We start from the raw sequence: 22,665 nt of genomic DNA on the forward strand, positions 1-22,665 counted from the left end.
AGGATGGCTAATCTTGGGGAAGGAGCACAAAATGGTGAAACACACGTTCTTAGAAACAGGTTTCCATTCCCAAGACAAGAATTCGGATCAGAATTTTAACTAGAGGCAGAGAAGAGAGGAAATTTCAAAAAGAAAGAGTTGAACAAAATTAATAATAGCTTAGTTATGAAGAAACAGATGATGAATTAAAATTATTTCCAGAGTTATAACATAGAAGTAGTAGCTCTCAAAAATCCATACATGGGTGTCATCATCATGGAAATGGTAAATTTAATAAACAAAACGTTCCTTAAGTATAAAGGGCTGAAAGAAGTTTGGGAAACAGGGCAAGTGTTTGGGAAACACAAGTGAAAGGCTACTGAAAAGACAGTAAAAGTCTCAAGATGTTGCCTCAGGGGAACTGCATCCCAGAATCAGGGAAAATAATGGAAGTAAAATGAAGCCATCAGGTAATCCAGTATTTGCTGATTCATCATATTAAGTCACAGGGCAAATAAGAACAAAACAACACAACAGTGAAGGGCCTCACTGTTTTGCACACTTGGGGAAAAAAGTGGATCGGGGACATCAATGCTGGTGAAACTCTAATTTCCATTCAGAATTACAAGGAGTTCAGAATTGGAAGGATCTTTTTCCCTTTCCCTCTGTCCCGCTCCCTCCCTCCCTCCCTCTCTCTCAATAGTTGAAGAAACTGAGACCAAGAATAGTAACTTAATTTGGCCACATCACACACTTTGTCACACTGTTGGTCTCCAAATTAGCCTCCAGAATCCTGCAACTGTTAACTTTCTTCATGATATTTTCTCATTCACCTTCTTTTTAAGATTGTATGAATATGTATAAAGCCTTTTTCTATAGCACATGGAAAAATGTGAGAGCTAAGCAGTAGGATTCTAAGATCAAACAGTCAAGATTTTTCAGTAAAAGATACACAATATTAATAATAAAAGCCTTCTCATTGACCAGAAGCCTATCCTAACGATAAAGCCGATTACATAGAGACTATAATGTTCCAGGGATAGAGAATATTTTAAGATTCCATTTCAGGAGAAGAAAACTAGAAACTTATAAAGGTTCTAACTGGAGACTGGTAAAATATGTGTTGATTACAACAGAGCAGTTATTTTGAATACTCAGGACCAGCCACACTAGGAAGCAAAACAAAGATTAGAGGCAACAGCAAACATGCACCCGTTTATATCACAATCTCTTTGTAAATACGTGGAAACACATACCCATTTTTTCACATCAACTTTCTGTGGAAAGAAAAAGCCAAAATAGTAACAGGCAAACAAATAAGTAGCTACCAAGGTTTTAATTACTGTCATTTAAATAAATTGAAATGTGGTCCCTGCACCAAAACCTACTTCCAATTCTGAAGGATACGAAACAGTATCCAAACTTTTAATTAATAACATTTAATCTCCTCAAACAAACAAACGTTTTCAATTAATTTAGTAATCAGAACTTCAAAAGGCATTAGGCTGAATATGTACCAGGTACATGAAATAACAATAATCTAATATATTCAAAAGCAAACGTGAACATTTACCTAATTTTCAAACCTACAGGCCTTTGATTTAGGAACCACTATTCTCCTCTAACTATAAAAATGTATTTAACGAAAAAGATCAGTTTAGAAATACAGCATCTAACTATAAATCTCTGATGAAATAGAAGTAAAATTTCTCTTAGCCCAATCTTTCTAGCATTATATAAATATTCACAGTATAACAAAAGGCATGCTTTGCCAAATAATTCTGAAGCTGCATCAGAATCCAAGTATTGTTTAAAATGTAGTTATTAATGAATGCATGTTAGTCTCATAACCATTATATGACTCTTTAAAAATTAAGTGAATATAATTATATCCAAAGCGTAAAACAGAACAAATAAAAAGCCATATGTCAACAACGACTGCCTCTACAAGGCCCTAAGATTCCTAGCAAATCAATCAGAATTTAAAAATCTCAACACTGAGGGATATACTCTCTCTCTAAGGTAAGTTTCCATAACCAACCTCCCTTCTTTAGCACATATGATTGGGGATCAGTGAAACTTGAGGTTTGCTTCAGACTCTTCACGCATTTACGTTTACTTGCAATTTTTTTTTCTTTAGAAAATTCATTAATCAGGTCCAAAGCTCATGCTACTTCGCCATAACTAAGAATCTCCACTCCTTAGTAAACAAGCTTCAAGAAGGAAATGTGCATAAGATGCATATACATTGTGATTACTTTTTAAATGCTATAAAGTGATATAAAAATATCAACCTAAATATACAGGTGGGATTGTTTTGAAGGCCCAGGGAGATTCAATAGATTCAACAGATTACTTACAACAGAGCATTTTGGCTTCATCAATAATTTAGTCTTCAGAAAAATCTCTTCTAAGCCTACCCCCAACCTCTGAATTTACAAACACATTGTTACTTAAGAAAGAACACTTTACTGAATGGAAAGCCCTGGTTTTCACTGTAAGTTTTCAAGATATTTAGCTGTTATCCAAAGCTCAAGTCCTCATTTTAAGCATGAACCTATTAAAGTGATGAATCTATTTCTTTAGATCCTGGGGCAGAGAAACAATTTAGTCAAGTCCAGTATAATATAATTATCATTCACTTTTCTACCTTTAAAAGGACAAATTCTTATATTTATTCTCTTCCATGAAAAATAACTTAAGGAAATGTGAAATGATTTCCCTTTCATGTTTATCAGGAAACCAGGATATGCCATGCTTTTTCAATGATTAACAAAGACATTCTATTATCCCATCATTATTTTCACATCAAAATGTTAAACATACACACACACACACACACATGTGCATCAGTGCAAAGATAAAGTGTTGTGGGATTTTCCTAGAAGAAAGAGAAATTGTAATCAAGAGTCATAGTTCCTAGAATTAGTAACAGAAGCTCTTTAATGATCTATATTACAAAAGTGAAACTTTTTTAAGCAGCAAGAATTAGCAATAATATAACAGACTCAGTATCCAAATACCCAAAGAAAGGCTTAGCAACAGCATGTGCTGGGGGTGAATTTTCAGCTAAACATAGAAGACAAGACAAATGGTCAACAGAGTTAAAAGACTGATAAAGTACAATAAAGTTGTAATTATGCATAAGCGATGTAGAGCAATTTCATGACACGTCTCTTATGAATGTTAACAAGAATTATTTAATTAAATGCCTGCAAACAGTGGAGAATGATTTACATGAAGCTAATCAAGGAAGGGCAATACAAAGCTCACAATGAACTTGACCAATTTTATAATTTAAACAGTTACCAAATCCATAAAGCATATAAGACAAATGAGTACTTATTCCAATAATTTTTTATCCAAGTATGTGGGATTTTTAAAAAACATACTGATTCCATTAATTGAGAGAAAATAAATATTTTACCATCTGTAGGAAACTGCATTAAAAATTTAAGACCAACAAATGAGCAACCTTATTTTCAAATAAAAACACAATTTCCATTAAGGAAAATAAAACAGTCATTTAAATAGCAACTTGACTAAGCAGAGAGGACAGAAGTTAAGAACATAATACAAAAGTAATTAATTATAAATTATATCATATGAAAGGTGGAACATTCACATGACATCTCCATTTTTGTATTCATATTTTAATCAATATGTACATTTAATTAGTATATTTTAATAATTTTAAACATATTTAATTAATATAGAAGTTATAAATTAGGGCACAAAACATGAACTATTCCATACCTATAAAAATGAGTTTGGTTGCTTCTTTCAAGTTGCTTATTTTACTGTTTAAGGTAAAGAATGTTATTATTATTAAATCTATAAGTCATATAAGTAAGAAGTTACTATGTGCCAGGCTTGGAGCTGAACACTTTACATGTAATCTTATTGACTGCATTTTATACATGAGGAAACAAATGACATATAAATGTGTTACACACTTTCCTCAACAACAACAAAGTTGTTGGAAAAAAAGGATGGAGCTTGATCTTGAAATTGGGTCTTTAACTTCAAATCCCCAGTCTCGTAAGCTCTACTATGTATGCCAAAACCAAGATACATCATCTTTTTTCTTTTGTTTCAGATTTTTAGTCTCTATTTAATTTGGAATTATTCACCAGCCTATTTCTTATGGTAAGTGCCACCTAATACAATGTGTTAATGTCAAGATAAGAGAATGTAAAATGAACCTAGAGATTCTTATGATATCGAACATGTTATTTAGTTTCAGTTATTCAAACTGCATGTCTGGTTTTTCACATAGATAAATTTCTAGATGACTACAACACAACAATAAAACATCCAGCATAAAGTTTTTAATATCAAGGCATAGCATAAGAAAAGTAACTGAAATATTTAATACATACATTACCCTGCTAAGGTTTTTAAAATAATAAATTAGAGAAAAGTGAAAAACAAAATCTACTCTACCCTCTAAGTAATTCTCCACCACACATGTTGTTTATTATTAAGATTAGGGGGTAAAACTTGAAAAATCTGCACACTGTGTTCCAGGATTCAAAATATAATGAAGTCGTTTCAATTTTCTAAAAGTAAAACTATGATTTGGAGGGCCCACATTTTTAATAAATACAAATTCAGAAAAATATATAAATCATGAGTATATAGCTTCACAAAATTGTACTAGCAAATAAACAAACCCATGTAATCATCACCCAGATCTAAAAACAGGACAGAACCTACAACCTAGAAGCTGCCTTCATGCTCTCTCCAAACTTAACTATTATTCTATCACCATTAATTACTTTTCTAATTTGGAAATACAGACTATGTTCTCTTTTTATCTACTTCCTTTAGCTGACATTAGGTTTGTAAGATTCCTCACATTGTCGCATGTAGCAGTAATTAATTCATTTTCCCTGCTTATCATATTCCATGGTATGAATATGTCACAATTTATTTATCCATTCAACAGTTGAACATTTGCGTTGTTTCCTGCTTAGGGCTATTACAAGTAATTCTACAGTGAATATTCTTGTATATATCTTTTGGTGAATATAGGAATATATATCTATTGGGTATATACCAGGAGTGGAATTCCTTGGTCATGGATTTATAAATATTTAGCTATAGTAGATACTGCCAAAGAGATTTCTAAAGCAGTGGTATACATTTAACTGTCATCAGGAGTGTATGAGTTTCACTTGATTCACATCTTGCCAATACTTCTAGTCTTTTAAATTTTAGATCTTCTGGTGGGTGTGTAGTAATACCTCATCACAGTTTTCATCTGCATTTCTCTGAAGCCTACTATGATGAAGCATTTTTCCGTATGCTTTGGATATTTTGAATATATCTGCTGTTAAGAAGTATTTGTTCAAGTCTTTTACCCATTTTTTACTATTAGGTTGTCTATTTTTGTTCGTACTGATTTCCCAGAATTGTTTATATTTTTCAAGTATTCTCTCCCAGTCTGTGTCCTGTCTTTTCCATCTCTTAATGGTAACTCTGATGACAGACATTCTTAGTTTTGGTACAATTTCTCCATCTTTTCCTTCATTGCTGGTGCTTTTTGTCCTGAAAAGATCCTTCTACATTATTTTTGAGAAAATTTATTATCTTAACTCTTACCTGAGACCTCAGTCTGTTTGGTATTGGTTTTCTGGGTATATGGTGATAGGGAGGGAATTCAGATTCATTTTCCCCCTCATTTAGCTGTTCAGTTGACCTTGAACCATTTACAAAAAGATAATTCTTGCCTCCACTGTACTGCATTGCCACCTCTGCCATAAATCAAGTTACTAACATGTGGAGTTATCTATGAACTCTCTTCTATTTTGGCCTATTTTTCTATGCCTGTGCTAATACCACACTATCCTAACCACTGTTCCATCAGAATAAGTTTTGATATCTGGTAGCCAAAGGCCCCAACTTTGTTCTTTTCTTCAATATTATATTTGTTAATATTGACCCTCTCTATTTCCTATAATCAGAATAGACATAAATTTTCATGCACACAAAAAGAAAACCTGATGCGATTTTGATTGAGATTGCATTGATCAACAGATCAATTTGGAGAGAGCTGCCATCTTTATAATACTCAGCCTTCCAACACTGTATATCCCTCTTCTTTTTAGGTCAACCTTTAATTTCCTTCAAAATCCTTTTCAATTTTCTATGGAAAGGTTTATATATCTTTCATTAGAATTATTCCTAGGTACATGATGTTGTATTATACCAATATAAGTAGACTCACTTAGAAATTTTTATTTTATGTTTGTTTTTTGCTAATATATAGAAATGTAACTGACAATTTATACTGAGTTCTAACTTTACTAAATTCACTTTTTAATTCTAATAGTGCCCACCTTCGCCCCTTTAACATTACACTAAAATAATTCAATATTTCACTGGTTTTCCATTTTACAGATAGCGTCTATCAGATTAAAGAGTTCCCTACATTACAAATTTACAATAAATGATTTATTTTTTAAATGTTTTAAAAGTATCAATTAAAGTATGTAATCTTTCCCTTTATGTCTTTTAATATGGAGAAAGACATTAATCACTTTCATGAACACATTAGCTTCTGTTGAATCCCACCTTAGTTATAATATGCTATTGATTTCGTACATCCATAAATTTGGTTTGCTAGTATTTTGTAGAGAATTTCTGCATCTATGACCTTGACGAATATTAGTGTACAACATTTTTTCTGGCAAGGCCTTTCTCATGGTTTAGGACCATGGTTATGTTGACATCATAAAATTAGTTGAGAAGGATTCTGCAAGAGGTTAAGATTGGTATTACTGCTTTCTCAAATGTTTGCTGGAATTGACCAGAGAAGCCATCTGGGCCTGTACTTCTTTGTGGTAATGCTTCTTTTTCTAATAGTCAGTACTTAATTTTTTAAAATATTTTAAAACTGAGATATAATTGACATATAACTTTATATTAGATGAGTGATTTGATATTTCCATATATTGTGAAATGATCATTACAATAAGTCAAGTTAACATCCATAACCACACGCACTTTCAATTATTTTTGTGATGAGAACTTTTAGGATCTACTATCTTAGCAACTTTCAAATATACAATACAGTGTTATTAACTACAATAATCATGCTGTATATTATATCCCCAGGGCTTATTAATTTCTTAACTGGAAGATTGTATCTTTTGACCACCTTCACCCATTTTGCCTCTCCTACACCCTGCCTCTGCAACCACCAATCTGTTCTCTGTAACTATGGGTTCAGTTTGTTTGTTTGTTTGTTTGTTTTTCAGATTCCACATAAAAGTGAAATTATATAGTATTTGTCTTCCTCTGTTTCACTTGTCTCACTTAGCATAATCCTTTCAAGGTCCATCCATGTTGTCAAAAATGGTAAGATTTATTCATTTTTATGGCTGTATAATATTCCGTTGCATGTATATGCCACATTTATTTTTACCCATTCATCCACTGATATACACTTAGGTTGCTTCCACATCTTGGCTATTGAAAATAATGCTGCGATAAATATGGGGGGGCATATATCTTTCCAAGTTAGTGTTTTCATGTCCTTTGGATAAATAGCTGGAAGTGGAATTTCTGGATCATATGATAGTTCAATTTTAGTTTTTTGCGGACCCTCCATACTGCTTTCTGTAGTGGCTGCATGAATTTACATCCCCATCAACAGAGCACAAGGATTCTCTTCTCTCCACGTCCTTGCCAACACTTGTTATCTCTTGGATTTTTGATTATAGTCATACAAAAGGTGTACAATTATATTTCACTGAGGTTTTGATTTGCATTTCCCTGATGATTAGAGATCCTGAGCACCATTTTATGCACATTTTGGTCTCTGTAAGTCTTTAGGAAAATATCTACTCAGATTCTCTGCCCATGTTTTAATCAGATTGTTTTTTTAGTGAGCTGTATGGGTTCTTTATATATTTTGGATATTAACCCCTTATCAGAGATGTAATTTTCTCCCATTCCATAGGTGGTCTTTCCATTTTGCTGATGATTTCCTTTGCTGTGTAAAAGCTTTTTAGTTTGATGTAGTCCCACTTGTTGATTTATGCTTCTGTTGCCTTTGCTTTTGGTGTCAAATCCAAAAAATCTTCGCCAAGACTGATGTCAAGGAGCTTACCTCCGATGTTTTCTTCCAGAAGTTTTATGGTTTCAGGTCATATGTTCAAGTCTTTAATCCATTTTGAGTTGATTTTTGTGTATAGTATAAGACAGTGGTCCATTTTCATTCTTTTACAAGTCGCTGTCCAGTTTTCTCAGCACCATATTTTGAAGAGACTGTCCTTTCCCATTGTATACGCTGGCACCTCTGTCATAAATCAATTGACCATCTATGCATGGGTTTATTTCTGGGCTCTCTGTTCTGTTCCACTGATCTATATGTCTTTTTTATGCAGACACCATACTGTTTTGATTACTATCTTATGAGCACAAAATATCTTTCCATTCATTTGTGTCTCATTCAATTTCTTTCACCAATGTCTTATAGTTCTCAGTGTAAACGTCTTTCAGAGCCTTGGTTAAATTTATTCCTTGGTATTTTATTATTTTTGATGCAATTGTAAATGGCATTGTTTCTTTAATTTCTCTTTCTGCTAGTGTGCTATTAGCATAGAGAAATGCAACAAATTTTTGTATATTGATATTCTTATCCTGCACAGTTACTGAATTTGTTTATTAGTTCCAACAGTTTTTTGATTCTTGGTGGTTTTTTTTGGTGGTTTTCTATATATTACATCACATTACCTGCAAGGAGTAACAGTTTTACTTCTTTCTTCCCAATTTGATACCTTTTATTGCTTTTTCTTGGCTAATTGCTCTGGTTACCACTTCCAATACTATGTTAAATAGATGTGGAAAGAATGGGCATCCTGTCTTGTTCCTGATCTTAGAGGAAAAGCTTTCAGCTTTGTACTGTTGAGTATAATGTTAACTGTGGGTCTGTCACATATGGCCTTTATTAAGTTGAGGTATGCTCCCTCTACACCCACTTTGTGGAGAGTTTTTCAATCATAAATGGATGTTGAATTCTGTCAAATGCTCTTTCTGCATCTGTTGATCTGCATCTGTTGAGATGGTCATGATTTTTACCCTTCGTTTTGTTAACAGGGTGCATCACATTGACTGATTTGTGGATGATAAACCATCCTTGCATCCCTGGAATAAATCCCTATTGATCACAGTATTGATCCTTTTAATGTATTGCTGAATTCAGCTTCCTAGTATTTTGTTGAGAATTTTCTGATCTATATTCATTAGGGATATTGGCCTATAATTTTCTTTTCTTGTCGTATTCTTGTCTGGTTTTGGTTTCAGAGTAATGCTGGCCTTGGTGAATATGTTTAGGAGTGTCCCTCCTCTTCTGTTTTTTGGAAGAGTTTGAGAATAATTGGTATTAATTCCCCTTTAAATGTTTGGTAGAATTCATCACTGATGCCATCTTGTTCTTAAACGACATGAGACCACAAAGTCCTTTCTGCCATCAGTTTGGGAAAAAAACTCACCATAAATTTAATTAAGCAAATGAAGTCACCAAGTAAGTTCAATAATTCACTGAATTATACTTTAGCCCAATTTCCTGTCTTTATTCTGATTTCTGTATTGATCAGACAGAATATTTTTTTGAATTTGTCAAATAATGTCAAACAATGATGCAGATTTACACAATACAGGAAACTTGGCAATCTCCCACACTATTACATTCAACTTAAGGAAAATATTTAGAATTTTCACTTGGAAGTTTCAATTTTTTCTTTTAAAATTTAAACAGGGTAATAGAGGACTAAGATCTACTGCTTCCTAAATCATTCCTCTTTTAGAATAGGAAAAGCTCCTGCAGTACTATTTAAATTGCTTTCTGAATTTGTCCAAATCCTTCGGAACATACACACACTTTCAAAACTACCAATACTTCCATTTTCAAGCACATAATAATATTAAAATGGCTTGCACATAAAGTTTAATGCTAACAAATGCAAGTGGATGGGTGCTAAGCAAATAATATAGTATGCTCTTCACGTAGGCTCTTGCCAGAATTACTAAGTTCAATTAAATACCACAAGTAAATTCATTAGGGAAAATAAGTATTTAAGAAGAGTATGAACAATCAGTGAGGGAAAAAAGAACAGAAATAAGGTAGAACTAGCCCAATTAAAATTTAAAACATTCCTAAAATACAGTGATTAAATCAGTGCTGTTTCGCACAGTAAAAGACAGACATGTGTATAGACAGAATATTTAGCTTAGAATAACCCATCTGGGAATGTACAAACTTATTGTATGACAAAAAAAAAGACATCACAATAAATAAGGAAGGGAATCATCGGTTATGAATAATGATGGGAGTTTTTCTTAGCCATTGGGGAAAAGAAATCAAGTTAAACACACATCTTAAACTTTGGATGGATCTACTATGAATAATAATAAACTCCATATAATAATAAACTCAAATAAATTCCACGTCCATTTACTATAGAAAAGTAATGGGTGCAATGAGGGATACAATGATTTTAAAAATTCAGTGCAATCCCAATCAAAATACCAGCAAGTTATTTTGTAGATACTGAAAAACTAATTCTAAAGTTTATATGGGAAGCAAAAGACCCAGAAAAGCCAACACAACACTGAAGGAGAAGAATAAAGAGGACCAACAGTACCCAATGCCAAGACTTACTATAAAGCTACAGTAGTCAAGACAGTGTGGTACTAGTGAAAGAACAGCCAGATAGATCTATAGAAAAGAACAGATAGCACAGAAATGGACTCACACAAATAAAATCAATTGATCTTTGACTAAGGTGCAAGGTGATTCAGTGGAAAAATGAGAGTCTTTTCACCAAATGACGCTGGAACAACTGGACATCCACATGCTAAAAAAAAAAAAAGAGCTGGAAGGCGAAGAGCTCTCCTCTGAGCTTCTCGCACAGTTGGTTGAAGCCCTGCCTGCGGAACCACAATTTCCTCATCTTGCGCCTGCCTACCTGCCCGCCACTGCCCACAGGATGTGCCACGCAGTGCCTCCACCGATGCCAAGATCTGGGATCTAGAGTTGGAAAGACCTGTGTTGAAAACTCTTTAATCTAAACCATGTGGCTGACAGGCTCTTGGTGCTCCAGGCTGGTGTCAGGCCTGAGACTCTGAGGTGGGAGAGCCGAGTTCAGGACATTGGACCACCAGAGACCTCCCGGCCCCACATTAATATCAATCGGTGAGAACTCTCCCAGAGATCTCCATCTCAATGCTAAGACCCAGCTACACACAACGGCCAGCCAGCTCCAGGGCTGAATGCACCATGCCAAACAACTAGCAAGACAGTGACACAACCCGACAGATTAGCAGAGAGGCTGCCTAAAATCATACTGAGTTCACAGACACCCCAAAACACACCACCAGACGCAGCCCTGCCCACCAGAAAGACAAGATCCAGCCCCACTCACCAGAACACAGGCACCAGTCCCCTCCACCAGGAAGCCTACATGACCCACGGGAACCAACCTTACCCACTGGGGCCAGACACCAAAAACAATAGGAACTATGAACCTGCAGACTGCAAAAAGGAGACCCCAAACACAGTAAGTTAAGCAAAATGGGAAGATAGAGAAATATGCAGCAGATGAAGGAGCAAGGCAAAAACCCACTACCACAAACAAATGAACAGGAAATAGGCAGTCTACCTGAAAAACAATTCACAGTAATGATACTAAAGAAGATCCAAAATCTTGGAAATAGAATGGAGAAAATAAAGAAACATTTAACAAGGACCTAGAAGAACTAAAGAACAAACAAACAATGATGAACAACACAATAAATGAAATCCCAATTTTTCTAGAAGGAATAGATAGCAGAATAACTGAGGCAGGAGAACGGATGAGTGACCTGGAAGAACAATAGTGGAAATAACTACCGCAGAGCAGAATAAAGAAAAAAGAATGAAAAGAATTGAGGACAGTCTCAGAGACCTCTAGTACATTAAACGCACCAACATTCAAAGTATAGGGGTCCAAGAAGAAGAGGAAAAACAAGGGTTTGAGAAAATATGTGAAGAGATTATAGTGGAAAACTTCCCTAAAATGGGAAAGGAAATATTCAATCTTAAGTCCAGGAAGCACAAAGAATCCCATACAGGATAAATCCAAGGAGAAACACGCCAAGACAAATATTAATCAAACTACAAAAATTAAATACAAAGAAAAAATATTAAAACCTACAAGGGAAAAGCAACAATTAACATACAAGGGAATCCCCATAAGGTTAACAGCTGATCTTTCAGCAGAAACTCTGCAAGCCAGAAGTGAATGGCAGGACATATTTAAAGTGATGAAAGAGAAAAACCTACAACCAAGATTACTCTACCTAGCAAGGATCTCATTCAGAATCGATGGAGAAATTAAAACCTTTACAGACAAGCAAAGGTTAAGAGAACTGAGCTCCACCAAACCAGCTTCACAACAAATGCTAAAGGAACTTCTCTAGGCAGGAAACACAAGAGAAGGAAAAGACCTACATAACAAACCCAAAACAATTAAGAAAATGGTCATAGGAACATATATATCCATAATTACCTTAAATGTAAATGGATTAAACGCTCCAACCAAAAGACACAGACTGGCTGAATGGATACAAAAACAAGACCCGTATACATGCTGTCTACAAGAGACCCACTTCAGACCTAGGGACACATACAGACTGAAAGTGAGGGGATGGAAAAAGATATTCCATGCAAATGGAAACCAAAAGAAAGCTGGAGTAGCAATTCTCATCTCAGACAAAATAGACTTTAAAATAAAGACTATTACAAGACACAAAGAAGGACACTACCTAATGATCAAGGGATCTATCCAAGAAGAAGATATAACAATTGTAAATACTTATGCACCCAAAATAGGAGCACCTCAATACATAAGGCAAATACTAACAGACATAAAAGGGGACATCGACAGTAAAACAATAATAGTAGGAAACTTTAATACCCCACTATCACCAATGGACAGATCATCCAAAATGAAAATCAATAAGGAAACACAAGCTTTAAATGACACATTAGACAAGATGGACTTAATTGATATTTATAGAATATTCCATCCAAAAACAAAAGAATACACTTTCTTCTCAAGTGCTCATGGAACATGTCCAGGATAGACCATATCTTGGGTCACATATCAAGCCTTGGTAAATTTTTAAAATTTAAAAAATTTTTAAAACAATATGCTACTAAATAACCAAGAGATCACTGAAGAAATCAAAGAGGAAATCAAAAAACACTTAGAAACTAATGACAATGAAAACATGATGACCCAAAACCTATGGGATGCAGCAAAAGCAGTTCTAAGAGGGAAGTTTATGGCAATACAATCCTACCTCAAAAAAAAGAAACATCTCAAATAAACAACCTATCCTTACACCAAAGTGCTCAGAGAAAGAAGAACAAAAACCCCCAAAGTTAGCAGAAGGAAAGAAATCATAAAGATCAGATCAGAAATAAATGAAAAAGAAATGAAGGAAATAATAGCAAAGATCAATAAAACTAAATGCTGGTTCTTTGAGAAGATAAACAAAATTGATAAACCACTAGCCAGACTCATCAAGAAAAATAGGGAGGAAACTCAAATAAACAGAATTAGAAATGAAAAAGGAGACGTAACAACTGACCCTGCAGAGACACAAAGAATCATGAGAGATTACTACAAGTAAATATATGCCAATAAAATGGACAACCTGGAAGAAATGGACAAATTCTTAGAAAAGCACAACCTTCCGAGACTGAACCAGAAAGAAACAGAAAATATAAACAGACCAATCACAAGCACTGAAATTGAAACTGTGATTAAAAATCTTCCAACAAACAAACAAGCTCAGAACCAGATGGCTTCACAGGAGAACTCTATCAAATATTTAGAAAACAGCTAACACCTATCCTTCTCAAACTCTTTCAAAATACAGCAGAGGGAGGAACACTCCCAAACTCATTCTATGAGGCCACCATCACCCTGATACCAAAACCGGACAAAGATGTCACAAAAAAAGAAAACTACAGACCAATATCACTGATGAACACAGACGCAAAAATCCTCAACAAAATACTAGCACACAGAATCAAACAGCACATTAAAAGGATCATACACCATGATCAAGTGAGGTTTATCCCAGGAATGCAAGGATTCTTCAATATATGCAAATCAATGTGATACACCATATTAACAAACTGAAGGAAAAAAACCATATGATCATCTCAATAGATGCAGAAAAAGCTTCTGACAAAATTCAACCCCCATTTATGATTAAAACCTCTCCAGAAAGTAGGCATAGAGGGAACTTACCTCAACATAATAAAGGCCATATATGACAAACCCACAGCCAACATCATTCTCAATGGTGAAAAACTGAAACCATTTCCTCTAAAATCAGGAACAAGACAAGGGTGCCCACTCTCACCACTATTATTCAACATAGTTTTGGAAGTTTTAGCCACAGCAATCAGAGAAGAAAAAGAAATAAAAGGAATCCAAACTGGAAAAGAAGAAGTAAAGCTGTCACTGCTTGCAGATGACATGATACTATACATAGAGAATCCTAAAGATGCTACCAGAAAACTACTAGAGCTAATCAATGAATTTGGTAAAGTAGCAGGATACAAAATTAATGCACAGATCTCTTGCATTCTGATGATGAAAAATACGAAAGAGAAATTAAGGAACACTCCCATTTACCACTGCAACAAAAAGAATAAAATACCTAGGAATAAACCTTCCTAAGGAGACAAAAGACCTGTACGCGGGAAACTATAAGACACTGATGAAAGAAATTAAAGATGATACCAACAGATGGAGAGATATACCATGTTCTTGGATTGGAAGAATCAACACTGTGAAAATGACTATACTACCCAAAGCAATCTACAGATTCAATGCAATCCCTATCAAACTACCAATGGCAGTTTTCACAGAACTATAACAAAAAATTTCACATTTGTATGGAAACATAAAAGGCCCCGAATAACCAAAGCAACCTTGAGAAAGAAAAACGGAGCTGGAGGACTCAGGCTCCCTGACTTCAGATTATATTACGAAGATACAGTAATCAAGACAGTATGGTACTGGCACAAAAACAGAAATACAGATCAATGGAACAGAATATAAAGCCCAGAGATAAACCCACACACATATGGTCATCTTATCTTTGATAAAGAGGGCAAGAATATACAGTGCAGAAAAGACAGCCTCTTCAATAAGTGGTGCTGGGAAAACTGGACAGCTACATGTAAAAGAATGAAATTAGAAAACTTCCTAACACCATACACAAAAATAAACTCAAAATGGATTAAAGACCTAAATGTAAGGCCAGACACTATCAAACTCTTAGAGGAAAACATAGGAAGAACACTCTTCGACATAAATCACAGCAAGATCTTTTTTGACCAACCTCCTAGAGTAATGGAAATAAAAACAAAAATAAACAAATGGGACCTAATGAAACTTAAAAGCTTTTGCACAGCAAAGGAAACCATAAACAAGATGAAAAGACAACCCTCAGAATGGGAGAAAATATTTGCAAATGAAGCAACTGACAAAGGATTAATCTCCAAAATTTACAAGCAGCTCATGCAGCTCAATAACAAAAAGACAAACAACCCAATCAAATAATGGGCAGAAGACCTAAATAGACATTTCTCCAAAGAAGATATACAGATTGCCCACAAACATATGAAAGGATGCTGAACATAACTAATCATTAGAGAAATGCAAATCCATTACAGTTTATCACAGGATATTGACTCTAGTTCCCTGTGCTGTAGAGTAGGACCTTGTTGTTTATCCCTCCTATATATAATAGTTTACATCTGCTAATGCCACACTCCCAGCCCTTCCCTCTCCCACCCCCCTCCTCCTTGGCAACCACAAGTCTGTTCTCTATGTCTGTGAGTCTGTTGCTGTTTCATAGATAAGGTTCATTTGTGCCATACTTTAGATTCCACATGTAAGTGGTATCACATGGTATTTGTCTTTCTCTTTCTGACTTACTTCACTTAATAATCTCTAGTTGCATCCATGTTGCTGCAGTCATCAAAGGCATTTTAGAAGAGGCTCTGCTTGCCATAGCTTCTGGCAGCGTTGCTTCCTACAGTGGAAAGAAGAATGTTGTTGATGGGAATTCCCAAAGTTAGGCTAAAGTAGGGGTGAAGTAACTTTTCTAAGTGAAGAGGTGATCTTTTTTTTTTTTTTTTGATTTGTATGTGTGTGTTTTATTATATATTAGTCTCTTAAATCAAACAGAAGACAAAAAGTGGAGCTACAAACCAAAGTTACAACAGTACTAGCTTTTCTCGTCGCCCGTCTGTCTACTTTTACCAGAGGTCTTTATTTCTTCATAAGGCTTTGAGCTACTGTCCAGGGTCCTTGACTCCAACCTGAAGAACTCCCTGTGGCAGGCAGGTCTGGTGGTTAAGAACTCTCTCAACTCTTGATTAACTGGGAATGTCTTGATTTCTCCCTCATTTTCGAAGGAAAGTTTTGCTAGATATAGGATTCTTGGTTGACGGTTTCTTTCCTTCAACACTTCAAGTACATTGAGTCATGCCATCTGGCCTCCGAGGCTCCTGATGAGAAATCTGCTCAATGACCTTCCTGGCAAACCTTCTCTCAGCTTCACAGACTTTCATAATGTACCGTATCATGTCTTATGCAACAGAACATTTTGTATAGTATCGTGAAGTCAGTTAAGTTGGAACGTTATTTTGAGACCAGAATTTAAGGAAAAGGAATTGAACATTTCAAGTGTAGACATTACGAGGTCTCTAAAATTATTACACATTTTCAAACTAGAAATAAAAAGGCCACTGAAGTATCCTGCAGATTTTTATTTATAACAAAGTGAATACCAATATCTAATAACACACGTAAAGAAAAATTTCTTTGGGATCCTTTTTCCTAAGTGTAAAGGGGCCTTGAACTCAAAAAGTGAGAAAACCACTGTGGTGTATCCCCAGCGGTGATGGGTCCATTTCTTGCTCTGACCTCAGAGTGCACCATTGTGATGTACTTCACAAAGCCCTATGAAAGAGAAAGGTGGGCCCAGGTTTTTGGTCCTTAGAGCCCAGGAAGCTGCTTTTGGTGACCTGACGGCCTTGGACCTACAGTTAGCTTGTGTTTTCCTTGTTTCTGCCATTTTGTTGATTTTCGTTTCTCTTTTCTCTACTCTTTTTTATTTGTGTCATTGTTCCTTCTACAGTTAGCATAGTGAGTATTGTTGGTATAGTTAATACTTGATTAGCATAGTTAGTGTAGTTAGTACTAGTTAGCGCTGTTGGTACAGTTAGCGTAGTTAGCGTTGTTAGTAGAGACAGCATACTTAGCCCTGTTAGTACAGTTAGCATTGTTAGTTAGCGTAGTTAGCGTTGCTAGGTAGTGCTGTCAGTCAGTGTAGTTAGCAGATCACCAGGATGCAGGGCCTCACAGCCAAATCTGCTGGCAAGGAGGCTCATATTGATGACTTCGAGATCCTCCACACCATTGGTGAAGGCACCTTCGGTAAAGTGAAGTTGGCCCGGCACATTCTGACCGGGACACAGGTGGCTGTGAAAGTCATAAAGAAAAGGCGTCAGAGCTTCTCAGGTGTCCAGGCACTTTGCCGGGAAGTGTGCAGTCTGAGGGCTCTGAATCACCCCAATATTGTAAAACTGCTGGGGGTGACTGACACAGAGAAGACATTTTTCATGGTGATGGAGTACCTCAGTGGGGGGAACATGTACCGCTATTTGAAGATCCATGGCCGTATGACAGAGGCGGAGGCCCGAGGCCCATTCCAGCAGCTGGTCTCCGCCCTGCAGCACTGCCACCAGAGGGGCATCGTGCACCGGGACCTGAAGCCAGTGAGCCTCCTCTTTGATTCCAACATGAATATCAAACTTACAGACTTTGGCCTCAGCAACAAGTGTGATGACACTGTCCAACTGGACACGATCTGCGACACACACCCTTATGCTGCCCCGGAACTCCTCCTGGGGCAGAGCTCCAGCAGCCCTGCGGTGGACGTGTGGAGCTTGGGAGGAGTGCTCTACACCATGGTAACTGGGTTCCGGCCCTTTGCGGGAAAAGACTTCCAGGAGCTGCGGAAGCAAATCCTACAAGGGCAATACCCCATCCCACCTTATCTGTCTTTGGAGATAAGGGATCTGTTACAAAAAATGATTGCCCTCAACCCCAGTGACAGAGGAACCTTACCTGACCTCATAAGGCATCCATGGGTCAACATGGGCCAGAAGGAGCCACTCCCGCCACCCCGTGGAGAGGACCTGGAGGTGACAATGATGAGGACTCTGGGCTTGACTTGCGACCAGATCCAGGACGCTGGGACAGGCAGTGTGAGCTCCAAGAAACCCAAGGTGGAGGTCTCCATCATAACTCTGAAGGCCTTCTCTTGCGGGGACCTCTGTGGCAGTGAACTTGAGCCTTCTCCAAGCCCTGTGGTGTCCTCCCTGCAAACCAGGTGGCTCTACCAAAGAAAAAATGTGCAGCTGCAGGAAGACCAGCAGGCAGGGCAGAAGACCGGTGAGTCTCCCTGTCCCCCACCCAGCCTGGAGGTGAGGACTGCCACCCCCAGCCCAGCCCCCCAGTGTGGCACTGGGACATCCACCTCCAGCAGCAGCAGGATTGGAGCCCCAGAGGGAAGCAGCTGCGCCCCGGGTGTGTCCAACACTGGAGGGTCCTCCCACGCTGGGCAGCCTGAGAGTGTGTCCTCATCCACTCTCTCTGACCAGAGCCAGAAAAAGCGAGGGGTGGCTAGGAGAATCTGGAACTTTGTTTTGAAACATCTTTGTTGCAAGCTGCCCAGCATGAGGCGTCATAATAAAGTGAGCCCATGTGAACCCCATGGATGACCGAGGCAGGAAGGTCAGGCCGCCGGGCTCCCTGGGGCCCGGTGCAGGGGAAGAGGAGTGTGTTCTCTGCGTGGCCTTCAGAAGCATCGTATCCAAGACCCTGGCCAGCTCAGAGGATGGTCCGGAGCAGCCCAGGCGACCGAAAGCGAGGCCACCGTGGCTGCAGGTCTGCCCCTCAACCCCCACCTGGGTGAAACCTGAGAGACTGGACTGTCACTCCTGGGGCACGTCTCCCCTCCCCCACTCTTCTGTCTTCCGTGTTGGTGGGGGAGGGGGATAGTTCTTGTTCCAAGAACTCCTGGGTTCTTCCAATTCTAGTTAATAAACTTGATGCTCCAGAGAGATGCATCACACTCTGCTTTGCGTCGTCCCTGCACAGAATGGGGGCTGTGCATTTTCCAGTGAGACAAGCGTGCAGCCATGGAGCGCTTGGAGGTAGTCAGAACAACTGAAGGGAAAAATGACCTAAGAGAATTAGCACAGTGACTCCCAACAGCAACAACTGCTGCACTGCAGGGCAGAAATGCAGAAAGTGTGTATTACCTTCCTGCACTACCATTCCCGAACATTTTCAGAAGGGCCGAGGGGAACTTTTGGTCCCTGCGGCCTGTGTTAATTACAACAGAGAGGCCCATTAAGAGGATCACAAGGTCCCGTGAACCAGCCTCTGCGCGGTGTGGTAAGGTCCCTGTGCAGCTGAGTTTCATGACTGTCGTGCAGCAATACAGCAGTCTTTATTGAAAAAAAAAAAAAAAAAAAGTACAATGAGGTATCACCATTTACCGGTCAGAATGGCCATCATCAAAAAAATCTAGAAACAATAAATGCTGGAGAGGGTGTAGAGAAAAGGGAACCTTCTTGCACTGTAGGTGGGAATGTAAATTGATACAGCCACTGTGGAGAACAGTATGGAGGTTCCTTAAAAAACTAAAAACAGAACTACCATATGACCCAGCAATCCTACTACTGGGCATATACCCTGAGAAAACCATAATTCAAAAAGAGTCATGTACCACAATGTTCACTGCAGCACTATTTGCAATAGCCTGGACATGGAAGCAACCTAGGTGTCCACTGACAGATGAATGGATAAAGAAGATGTGGCACATACATACAATGGAGTATTACTCGGCCATAAAAACAAACGAAACTGAGTTATTTGTAGTGAGGTGGATGGACATAGAGTCTGTTGTACAGGGTGAAGTAAGTCAGAAAGAGAAAAACAAATACCATACGCTAACACATATATATGGAATCAAAAAAAAAATGGTTCTAATGAACTTAGGGATGGGACAGGAATAAAGACACAGACGTACAGAATGGACTTAAGGACATGGGGAGGGGGAAGGGTAAGTTGGGATGAAGTGAGAGAGTAGCATTGACATATATACACTACCAAATGTAAAACAGATAGCTAGTGGGAAGCAGCTACATAGCACAGGGAGGTCAGCTTGGTGCTTTGTGACCACCTAGAGGGATGGGATAGGGAGGGTGCGAGGGAGAGGCAAGAGGGAGGAGATATGGGGATATGTGTATACACATAGCTGATTCACTTTGTTACAGAGCAGAAACTAACACAACATTGTAAAGCAATTATACTCCAGTAAAGATGTTAAAAAAAAAAAAAGAATCTAGACAGATCTTAAACCTGCCACAAAAATGAGTTCAAAATGTATCACAGACCTAAATATAACACACAAAACTGTAAAACTCCTAGAAGATAACATAGGAGAAAATCTGGGTGACCTTGGGTTTAGCAATGACTTTTTAGGTACAACACCAAAAGCATGATCCATAAAAGGAAAATTGTTAAGTTGAACTTCATGAAAATTAAGTCTTCTGCTCTGTGAAAAACACTGTTAGCTGAATTAAAAGTCAACCCACAACTGGGAGAAAATCTTTGCAAAACATAGATATGATAAGACTGGTAGTCAGAATATACAAAGAACTCTTAAAACTCAACAATATGATATACAATGGAGTACTACTCACTTACAAAAAAGAATGACCTAATGCCATTTGCAACAACATAGATGGACCTAGAGAATATCATACTAAGTAAAGTCAAGTCAGAAAGTGAAAGACAGATACCATATGATATCACTTATGTGTGGAACCTAAAACATGACACTAATGAACTTATCTACTAAACAGACTCACGGACATAGAGAACAGACTTGTGGTTGCCAAGGGGGAGGGAGGATGGAGGAGGGATAAACTGGGAGTTTGGGATGAGCAGATGCAAACTATTATATAGAGAATGGATAAATAACAATGTGCCACTGTATAGCACAGGAAACTATATTCAATATCCTGTGATAAACCATAACGGAAAAGAATATGAAAAAGAATATATATATATATATATGTATGTATGTAACTGAATCACTTTGCTGTACAGCAGAAATTAATACACTGTATATCAGCTATACTTCAATTTTAAAAACTTAACAATATGAAAATAAACAGCCCAATTTAAAATTTGGCAAAAGATCTCAATAGACACCTCACAAAAAAAGACATTATGGCAAATAAGCATATGAAAAGATGGTCTACATCATATGTCATCAGGAGCTTGCAAATTAAAATAACAATAAGTTACCATTTACACAACTGTGAGAATGGCTAAAATCCAAAAATTGACACCACCAAATGCTGATGAGGATGTGGAGCAACTGGAACTCTCATTCATTCAGGGAATGCCACATGCTACAGACACTTTGAAAGTCAGTTTGGCAGTCTCTTACAAAAGTAATCATACTCTTAACATATGACTAAGCAATCTCTTTCCTTAGTATTTACCCAAAGGAGCTGGGAGCTTATGTCTACATGAAAACCTGCACGTGAGTTTATAGCAGCTTTATTCATAATTGCCAAAGCTTAGAAGTAACCAAGATATTCTTCAATAGGTAAATGGATAAACAAACTGCTGTACAACCAGGCAATGGCATATTACTCAGTAATAAGAAGAAACAAGCTATCAAGCTAGGAAAAGACATAGAGAAAGCTTAAATGCATATCACTATGTGAAAAAAGCCAGAATAATAAGGCTGCATACTGTATGATTCTAAGTATATGACATTATGGAAAATGCAAAACTATGGAGAGACAGTAAAAAGATCAGTGGTTAGAAGGGAGGGAGGCATGAAGAGGTGAAGCACACAGGACTTTTAGGGCAGTGAAACTATTCTGTACAACACCAGTAATGGATGTATTTGTCAAAACTTTTAGAATGTACAGCACAAAGAGTGAACCCTAACGTAAACTATGAAATCTGAATGATAATGATTTGTCAGTATCTGCCCTAATGTAAACTATGAGCTCTGAGTGATAATGTTTGTCAATTATAACAAATATATCACACTAATGCAAGGTATTATAATAATAAAGGATGTAGGGGAGGGGAAAGGTTATGGGACTTTTTCCGACAGTTTTCTGTAAATCTCAAACTGCTCTAAAAAAACATATTCTAATGTAAATAAATTATATATAATACATACCAAATAATTATTATAAAATGAGAGAAATGTAGAAAAACTTAAAAACCCAGTGATATGGATCCATGAGTAGAAATATTACTTCTGGTGGAAAGGATTATGAAAAAATTCAAGGAAGACACCTTCTTGGACATAAGCATAGAAGGATAGGGTAAACTTTTGAATGGCTCAGAATTCTAAGTTGAGGAATTAGTGTGGTAAGAATATGAGTAATGTACCTGGGGAAAATAGAGCATGTTCAGGGAGTGAGTCCAATTTGGATAGAGAATGGACAGAATGAAAAGCTAACTAAAGCTAGACATAAAGGAAAACTAAAGC

General features: G+C 37.1%; 1 protein-coding gene across 1 annotated transcript in view; it reads right to left on the reverse strand.

The window, feature by feature from the left end:
* Positions 1-22,665, reverse strand: part of RYR2 (ryanodine receptor 2) — a 740,642-nt gene that overhangs the window by 439,187 nt on the left and 278,790 nt on the right. Inside the window, 1 exon segment of the mRNA XM_036828245.1 lies at positions 1,236-1,252. Within this exon segment, the coding sequence (XP_036684140.1) occupies positions 1,236-1,252 (17 nt within the window).

Source organism: Balaenoptera musculus, chromosome 16 (genome assembly GCF_009873245.2).
Source record: "Balaenoptera musculus isolate JJ_BM4_2016_0621 chromosome 16, mBalMus1.pri.v3, whole genome shotgun sequence".
Taxonomy (NCBI): domain Eukaryota; kingdom Metazoa; phylum Chordata; class Mammalia; order Artiodactyla; family Balaenopteridae; genus Balaenoptera; species Balaenoptera musculus.